Raw genomic sequence first — 9,441 nt, forward strand, 5'->3', positions numbered from 1 at the left:
TTTAGGCATACTACCCTCTTGAGAAGCAGGACTGCATGCCCTCCAAGCCATTATGGGAATCTAAGGGATGTTTTTACCCTGGCGAATACCCATGTTTTGCACATAATATTTAGGTGTGTATTTGGGTCATGGGTATTTGCCCATAACAATGCAAAAGGAAAATTTTCTGGCATGTACTGGCATTGCACATCCTACTGAAATAGCAGCCACATGAAATGGTGGAATGGCGCATCCAAAAAAACAATCATTCTGAGTAGCCAAAGGCTATGTAAGTGTGTAGGTGATGAGTCTGTTCGTCATGTTTTATCAGGCCTTTGAAGTCTTAGTATTTCTCCTCTAAAGTGCGTATTTTGATTTTGTGCTCCTGCTCCTTACATGTGGACTAGAGTCCCACATGCAGAGTTGCTTCTGACACAATCCTATAGGTATTAAGGGGATTGCAGCAAAACTACACCAGCTCCAATACCACAGTGCGCAGCTATAGCCTGTACTTTACCTAAGTGCATGTGGCCACATGCACTGAATTTTAGTAAAAACATACAACTGCTTGGTGGCAGTTTCAGGAAGGCATGACCAGATCTACACAAACACTTGGGAACAAGGTGCACACGAACGTGCTGCAAAAATCTCTGCAGAAGTTTCATGGGGTTTTCTCAAGAGCAGGTTTACAAAACTCAAGTCAGCATTATTAATTTATTGCCTTCCAGGGACTGCAGATACATTTACTAGAGGCTGTAGGGTTAATTTTAACTACATTTAGCTTCATTCCTGGGAAAAGGGGTTCCTGGAGATTTTTCTTTTTTTAACACAATAAAATAAAAATGTGCTGCTGCAGCCAAGACAAACCACAGATTGTTACTTATCTTTAGAAGTTACACCTTCCCTGATCAGATTCATTTTAGCAGGGTGAACACAAGTTAAAGACTTGAGCCGTTTCTCCCCTCCTGCTTTAATCTATCAGCATGCCCTCCAGCTTTCCACCGTGTGGTGTTGTGGCTCAGGTGATTCACATTCTCACACCTTGCTTTCGCCCTCCGTCTTCCACAGTCCTGAACGTTCCTCCCTCCTTAAAAACAATCTACTAAAGCACAGCACTCAGCTGGCTTTGTCCCCATCATACTCCTCCTCAGTTTGGGAAGGAGGACTTGTAATGGTCCAGATACTCAAGTGACATTCATCTCTCAAAAAAATCCCCCAAAATTTAAGCAGAGGAACTGGAATTCACTCACTCAGAAGCATAAGACCATCCGTTCAGGCTTGGATTTTGAGAGACAAGCAAAGGCATTTGGATTTAGATGGTTTCCAATCCCCTGATTTCCATCTCCGTCTTTGGGCGTCGCAGCCGCCTTTGTCAGACTGCCTAAAGTATTTTATAACTGAGCAAGTTAACAGGAGGAAGCTTTAGGCCACGTCCCCCTCCCTTTCTTGGCAGTAACATGGGAGGAAAGCAATGCTGCACAGGCAGGGATGCCAAGTACATCCCCCTCTCCAGGCCAGGCTGGCCAGCGGTCCCATCCCGTGCCCGGCAGGTTTCAAAAGAGGCACTGTGCAGAAGGCTGCTCCTGTGCCTGGAAAAATGAGCAGTCCCAGCAGCTTGTTTGTTTGTTTGTTTTTACAGGGGAATACAGGTTCACTCATCATTACAATAAGCACATTCACACTCGCGAGTGAGCCTTCCAAGCCCAGTGCCCATGTATGAATGAGCCTAGTAAGAGCTACATACTGCAGCGTCTTAGTCAATGTTTTTCAAATTTGGGTCAGCCTGAGGCACCCTGGTTGAAAAAGTATTGCCATGAGCATTGTAAATTAATATTTTATATTCCCTTGAAGTGCCTTTTGAGGAAATTAGCCTTCATTACAGAGGCACCTCCCCTGTAAACACAGCAAACAGAAAATACCTCTGCTGACAAGGACAGCATTGTAGGGCAGGGAAGGAGAGTGGACGTTTAATCTGTGGGAAGAACTGGACCGATTCAGCTGCTGAATCCAACGGGCATGTGCATCCCGCTCCCCAGCAGCTCCCCGCACTGCAGGACCTGCAGCACCCATCTGCTACAGGCAGCCCTGACTTACACTCAGAAAGCAGCACCCTCTGCCTCCCAGACCTACCCAAACAGTGAAGTGGTGGCATCGACCCCTGCCGAATACATCTCAAGGGCATCAGGGCCCTGGCGCTACTGCCAGCACAGTGGTTCATGATGCACAAGTACCTGGTATCATGAAAAGGTTTCAGTCCTGGTAGCAGGATCTAAACTGGGAAGGCAGCAGGAGCGCAGCACGGCTGCGGTGCTGTTTTGGTTTTCAGGTTTCAGACCATTTGCACTGCCTGACCAGCGCTAGGGTGAGTATTTTTGGCACCAGCCGGGGAGGTTCCTCCGCAGCGGAGTGCAGCCAGTCAAAGTTGGCTGGCACAAGGCAGGGCTTCTCAAAACGCCTTGTGCTCCAATGAGGACGCAGCTGAACGCTGCTCTTCTCAGAAAAGTGCTGCCCTTGTCCTTTTTTAATGAAAGCAAACTTGGTATTCATTTGGAGCAGGCCAGGGCTATTTCAGACACGGAAGACAGCAGACACAAATCAATAGAAAAAAATAACTTCTTTTTATTTACAAAAAAAATCCAAATATTGGATGCTGTAAACAAAATTCACAATCTGTTCCCTCTAGAGTCTGCTTTCCATCAGCTCTTTTTCTGTCTGTGACAAAGCCTATAGTCAAAATGTTCCAAAAGAGCAATCCAAGGAGCAGTTTGCTGCAACAGGATGCCTTGCAGAAGGCAACAGTTGTAAGGAAATCTGAGGGAAAGCAAATCTGCACAGACTCCTACAGACTGCAGGAGCCTGCAGTGCTTTAGCCAGGCTGTCTTGAAATTTGCAGGCTTTTTTTTTTTACTATTTATTTTGTTAGCAAACCATTATTACAACAGCAAAACAGTACACTGATTTTCTTTCTTGCAAGGGAAACTCTCTGCATAAAGAAAACCATACAAAAGAATATATTCAAATAGGAGCTGAATATGCAATAACAATTTTTTCCTTTTCTGTGCAGTTTTATCTAACACACTTCATTTTCTCAATTAAAAAAAAAGCTTTTTTTAACTGGTAGCAGCTTCTGACATGATGCAAACCAAGCATTTAATCAGAGGTGTTTAGAAGATCTGTGTGAAGGCCTTTGTGCAAGATAAAAAATATTATAAGTGCAATAAGAGAAACTAGAAAAAGATCAAATTTTTGGTCTTCTAATTGCCCTCCTATTTTTAGAAGAAAAGTTCTTGCATTTGGGAGGACAGCTACATCTAAGGAAAAACAAAAATCCCATTTCAAAGCTCTCGGTTGTTTCACGATTGCTACATTTAACCAAGTTTAGCACCCTGTTGGTCAGCAGCAAATTCAGCTGCGGCACAAACAGCTTTACTGTAATCAGGTCAATGTTTTTAATCAGTTCAGCTCTTTAAAAGGGGCACTGTCTCTTGTAGTACAAGTTCTACCCTTACAACTGATTGGATGGGAAAATCGAAGTCTACAAAGCAAAAATGCGGTTGTTAACTTTAAAAGTACCAGTGTGCTGAAAAGGAGGGGAAAAACCAGTTAAAAAAAAATCAGACGTTATGGAGGGGAAGGTGTGCAAACCACAGAAATAAACCAGCTTTGAAAAGGGGTTCTTATTTCACGCTTGGCCTGAACTCATGCCTTCTTCCCACCTCTAACACCAGGCACCTTTTAAGCTACCAGTCACAGATAAAACAAAGCTCCACCAGTTCCACCACTTGATCATTAACATATGCAAAACAGATCTGGAATACCTATATAATATATATGAAAACATATTATATATGTATCAAAATGCAAACGCTGAAAGGTGCAGTTTAGCTCAGAGCCCTGCTGCATGCACTATAAGGTAACTAGCTGCTGTCAATCATTAAAAAAAAAAATTGAACTGAGAGGAATTAAAACTTTCTTTCAAGCAACAGAAAAAAAAGGGGTCCTTCCAAGGAAAAATACATCGTGTCATGTACTATCAGCGTCCTGCGGTTGTGGCACAGCTATAGATTCTCAAACCCTTTTAAAAGAGCGGATGACTCATTTATTTGCTGCAAATAGTTGTGGCCAGAGAAGACATACCGCATTACCAGCTGATCCTATTTCCCCAGCCCTCCCCGTAGCTTCCGCTACCAAACCCTCCCAGGAGCTGGAGGCAAAGGCAGATTTGGGGCCAGGAGCAGCCAGGGGGCTGGAGGGGACCCCGCGGGGACCGGGGGTGAGATGGGAGGCTGCAGCCAGCCCCGGAGGATGGGATAGGATGGGGTGGGAAGGTGGGGACGAGGTCTGCGAGCAATGAACCAGCTCTTAGGTTTCCTGAAGCACTCACAGGGAAAGGTGCTGCAGTAAACAAATCGCGTTCCTGTTAAATCGCCTCCACCGTGAAAAGTACAAAGGGCGACAAAAACCAGATGGACCTTACTCACTCAGTAGGGAAACAGCCAGGACACGGGTCCTCTCCCTTGCCCCTGCCTCCTCCATCCAGTGCCAGACCCTGCCTGCAACCAGGCAGGGCACAGCCAGCCATCCTTCAAAAGCTTAAATTCCGCCCCCCCCTTTTTTTTTTCCTACTCAGTAAGAAAAAGCAAAATATTAGAGTCAAGTGTCACTTAGTCATTAGGTTTTCAAAGCCCAACAAAGAATTTAACACCTTCAGAGATGGCACTGAAGTGAAAACAACAGCGGAGGTTGATTTTTTTTTCCCCCCTGCTGGTCTTTTGGGAGAGGAAATGAAAGTGAATAGTTATTGTTCCAATGTAAAGTGATTCCATTTAAATAAAGTACAGTACTGAAATTGTAAATGCAGTGTGACAACCAGATCAAAGATGTTTAATATTTGCATAAAAATATATATATAATATATATATAAAATATAATTTTAAGCAATCGTGCAACACTCTTAAAAAGGGTTCATTTCACATTTGCTAAATTCTAGTGGTCCTGGAATGCATAACGCATTCTATTAAAAATACTCCTTTAAATATTAACAATTAGTGTTCAAATCACCAACTAATACAATATTCTTTAGCTGTCAGGGGGTTTAAATAAATCTATCTTTGATCCATGTTCCACTGAATTACACATCATGGAGGTATGCAGTCACAACATTAGTGGGTTAAATGTCAAAATGGCATTACAGTACAAAATAGTTAAAAAAAATCAGCTAGTCATATGCTTCTCCATCTGTGGAATTATTATGGCTCACAAGCAACCCATTGAATTACTGTAATCCTTGTTCTTGCAACCAAAGACATTATCTGAATCCCACCTTAATCCTGACTGGTTCATTTACTCCAAATTTCTCAGGTGTGGGTTAAAAATTCACTGCAAGGTGCCCACTGTCCTATGACATCCTGTTGCAAACTGGAAAACACATAGTACTTTATTTAAACATTCCTTAATTGCTACATTTTCCTAGACCACATTAATATATATTGTGTGTGTATATATATAGATATACACCTATAACATGTACATATATACACACACAAACATATATACACACATACACACACGTACCTAGGATAACAGCACACTGACGTAACATTAAGTCTATACAGGTATTTGCCAAGAAAAAAAATAGGGCATTTCCTCCACCACTTATTCACAAGCTTATGGGTTTTTTTGTTTTAATCCTTGTGTCCCTGATAAAACAAAATGCATGGTTAAACCACAAAACTATATTTTTTCTCACTTCAAATTTTATGAAGGCATCAGGCACTTTTGATTACTGTTGGTGTGTACAAATATAGCAACATCTTTCTTTTCTTTTTTATATATCTATATATATACTCTACTGTATCTTCTTTGCTCGGATAACTTATTTGTGAAATCTTTGGTCCTTGAGTATATTCTGTTTGTCACAGCTGGTTTTCCTGCATTCTCACATTTTTAAAATGTGAGGCATGCACACAGCTGGAGATAATGGACTTTGTCATCATACGTGTTTCTGGTTTTATAACTGTACCAATCCACTACCGTTCATTTGGAGCAAGCTGTTTCTTGTAAAGCGTTCTAGTCAAGCAAGCTATACATTCTACACAGTCAATCCATAGACGGCACTTGCTGCAAGCCCCAAACGCAGTAATTCCAATATACATTTTTATTCAGCTTATCTCTGCTTTATGCCTCTAACTTTTAAATCCTGAATATATATAGAATTGTTTTTTGTGATTTTTTTTCTTTTTGTTGTTTTTTTTTGTTTTGTTTCTTTCTTATTGTCCCTTTTGCAGATCCCATTCTAGAGTAAGAATAAAAATAAAAGAAAATAAGGCTTTCCCATCTTCTCTATGCCAAAGCTATGGGAGCAGATATTGCCAACCCATATTGTCATCAAGCATTCCTCCCTCACTTACTTCAGGGGAAGCTGGTTGCTTTTAATGACAGGCCTCTTGTGCTCTGGGGTAGGATCCAATTATTTTGGGGTTCTTTCTCGATCATGCTCCCACTATTTATTAGAAGAACCACAAGCTTTTCCCAAGCTTGAGAACCAGAGCAGATCATCATTGCACAAAACACCCCATTTCAAAGGGGCGTGTTGCCCCTTCCTACATCTTAGAAAACGTTCTCCCCACCGGATCTACTAATTTCTGTCCTTAATTACAGGGCAGCCAAGTAGAGTATGTGTGCTGCTGGCAAGGGAAAACCGTCTGAACCTGGGCAATATAGTAATTGCTGAAGTTGGCATCTGCTACATATGGGGCTGGCTGGTAATAGCAGGTGACATTGGCCACATTGGGGATTATATTTTGCTCGGCTAGGACCCGGATGGCCAGCATGGTGATCAGATTCAGAGTCTGTCTCCTCTCATGTCCCATCAGGCACACTGTGCTCTCATTCACCACACCGTGAAGGGTCATGAGATAGTCATACTTGCGGTCCTCTAATCCCACAAAGTGGTTCTGCAAGTAGGACTCCAGCTTTCTCTGCTGTTCTCCAATGTCTGAGAAGTCAATGAAAAACCTCGAGCACATGTATCTCTGCAGGGACTTAATCTCGGATTCGGAGGCAGCCCTAAAGCCCCTTACCAAAAGGTTGCAGTACTTCAGAAGACCACCTCCTCTGATTTCTTCTGGGTTTCTGGTGGCAATTATCTTGTTGCAGAGGTGATCAAAGGCTTCCTGGAAATCCCCATAGACGCTCTCACCAATGATAGTTGGGTGAAAAGTTTCAGTCATCGGATTCTCTGAGCACTCATAAAAAAGCAGCAGGGAGTCCAGCTTGATTTGAAAGGAATCGACACTGAATTCAAACTGCCGCCTCAGAGAGTCCACAAATTTCAGTTCCACATTTTTGCCACTGTTGTTGGACAGAGAGATGAGACTCCATCGGTCTGAATCATTGCATACTTTTACCATTTTCTGCACATAAGCCTCCTATAATTGGAAAGACAAAATGAGCAAATCAAGGCACAGATGCAAGAAATGTCCCCTTTGCTGCATTTGTTCACATCCTCCCCCTTACACGCCATCCTAGCATTTTATAAAAGATTTTCATGGAGCCTGCAGATACAAACCAGAGAAGAAACAATCTGTGTTTGGAGTTATGTCATTGCAAGGGGATAATGGGGAAGGATGATTTTCTGGGACTGTGTCATGCAAGGGAAGCATATGGCAACACTGTTTCTTTCAGTCACTTCTAAATACATCTACACATGAAATACATGGCACACACGCCAAATATCCATGCACCCACACACAAAAGGTCACCGCTACAGTCAGATAAGAAATCTTTCTTAGCAGTTTCCACTTCTCTCTTCCCTCTCCACAAAAAAAATAGCAAGTGTTCACTCTCCTCAGCCCTGCTCTTTCAGTGCAGGTTCCACAAGTCTGCCCGGTATTTCAAAAAATGAGTCTAAAAAAATATTAAAGGCGTTTGGCATTCAGCCTAATTAACTCGAGCGAACTGTCTCTGAGAAGAGAAAATATGCCTCTCCGCTGGGGCATTTAGCACACAAGAAGGCGTGCCTTGCAGATGGTGTTTCCTTCTTGCAGATGTTAGAGCCATCTAAGTTCCCCCCAGACACCCCGTGAATCGGGTCCGGCAAACCAAGCTGCCGCAGAGCCGAGCGGGGAGATTTGCAGCGCCTTGCACACACACGCCCCGGTAAATCAGTGCTGCCAGCAAATCAAACGAGAGAGGGGGAGGAAAAGACTAATTAATCCCGAGAAGCCCCTGCCAGGAAGCTTTACCATACACTCCTCCTCGGTCTTAAGCGTGGGGTGGAAAAATCGCTCACGGTCCCTGTGGGTCTCGGGGTGCAGGGGGGGCAGCTGCGTTCCCCAGCGCACCCCTCCACCCCCGGAGGGGAAAGTGCCCCATTCCCCCCAGGCAGGCGCTTGTACCTGCCCGCTCCTGGCGCCTGGGCACAGGGCAGGTTTACCTTGAGGGTGAGCGGCGTGATCTTCTCCTTGTTCACCCCCTCGGGCAAGAAATCCAAGAGGCAGTCCAAGACCACGTCCTTCACAGTCTGAAACTCGGCTTCCCCTTTGAGGTCGGCGCAGAATATGAGGTCCAAGTCCTTGTAGCCCAGGCCGCTGTCCTGGTGCAGGACGTGGCTGGCGGCCGAGCCGTTGAGCCGCACGTCCCGCAGGCCGATGCCCTTCTCCTCCAGCCGGCTCCGCACCACCTTGACGATCTGGCGGGGCTGCATGGCGAGCGTGGGGAAGTTGCCGCGGCCGTGGATGGGGATGGTCTCACTGAGGATGCGGTCCAGCCGCTGCACTTGCTCCCAGCTCAGCACGTTGCAGTGCGCGCTCTCGCAGCCGCCCGCGTAACTCCCGCCGGGGCTACCGCCGGCCTTCTCATCGTCTGCCATGGTGCGCGGCCGCCGCCTCCCCGGGCTGGATGGCACCGCTCCGGCTCCTCACTGTCCCCCCGGGGCCCCTCTCCCTCCGCGCCTAGCAAAAGAGGAGGAAAAGCGAGCGGTCAGCAGCGGCGCGCACCCGGCGCCGGGGCTCCGCTCCCCCTGCAGCCACCCCGCACCGCCGGACGCTGCCCACCGCCCCTTCCAGCGGGAAAGAGGAGGGGACACACCTATTGAGTATATTAAACTAAAAAAAAGAGGGGGAAGAAAAATCCCCCCGGAGCCAGGCAGTGCTGCAGGACAGGGGAAGGCTCCCGACCTGCAGAGCCGCCGCTTGCGCCGCTCTCCGCGCCCCCGCCGGGGCAGAGGCTGCCCCACGCCGCCCGCCGCTCCGCTCGCTGCTGCCGGGGGCTGCCGACGTCTCCGGAGCTTTCGCAGTTCTGCCCGGGAAAGGTCCCCAGTAGTTTTTATACGGGGTTCCTCCGCTCTTCCGGGGCTCCGAGTCACGGCGCCCGCGTCCCGCCCCCTCCATCTGCATGGCCGGCCTCGGCGGTGCCCCCGGCACGCCCACGCCCTGCGCACCCACGGGCCGCCCCGCCGGC

At 46.3% G+C, this 9,441-nt stretch overlaps 1 protein-coding gene across 1 annotated transcript; it reads right to left on the reverse strand.

Annotated features, from left to right (window-relative positions):
• Positions 1 to 2,639: 2,639 nt before the first annotated feature.
• TENT5A (terminal nucleotidyltransferase 5A) lies at positions 2,640 to 9,225 on the reverse strand. The gene is made up of 3 exons (XM_065632663.1): positions 9,159 to 9,225; positions 8,417 to 8,933; positions 2,640 to 7,409 (listed from the first exon to the last, which is right to left on the reverse strand). The coding sequence occupies exons 2-3, from the start codon at positions 8,849 to 8,851 to the stop codon at positions 6,630 to 6,632; spliced, it is 1,215 nt and encodes a 404-aa protein (XP_065488735.1). The 5' UTR covers positions 8,852 to 8,933; positions 9,159 to 9,225; the 3' UTR covers positions 2,640 to 6,629.
• Between the last annotated feature and the right edge of the window lie 216 nt (positions 9,226 to 9,441).

Source organism: Caloenas nicobarica, chromosome 3 (genome assembly GCF_036013445.1).
Source record: "Caloenas nicobarica isolate bCalNic1 chromosome 3, bCalNic1.hap1, whole genome shotgun sequence".
Classification (NCBI taxonomy): Eukaryota; Metazoa; Chordata; class Aves; order Columbiformes; family Columbidae; genus Caloenas; species Caloenas nicobarica.

What these genes read in the sequence shown, in the direction of transcription:
- TENT5A (XM_065632663.1), bottom strand. Translation starts at nt 8,851, where the DNA reads ATGGCAGACGATGAGAAGGCCGGCGGTAGCCCCGGCGGGAGTTACGCG. An exon ending in TCACGCCGCTCACCCTCAAG is followed by an intron (nt 7,410 to 8,416) that starts GTAAACCTGCCC and finishes TTCCAATTATAG; the next exon opens with GAGGCTTATGTGCAGAAAAT.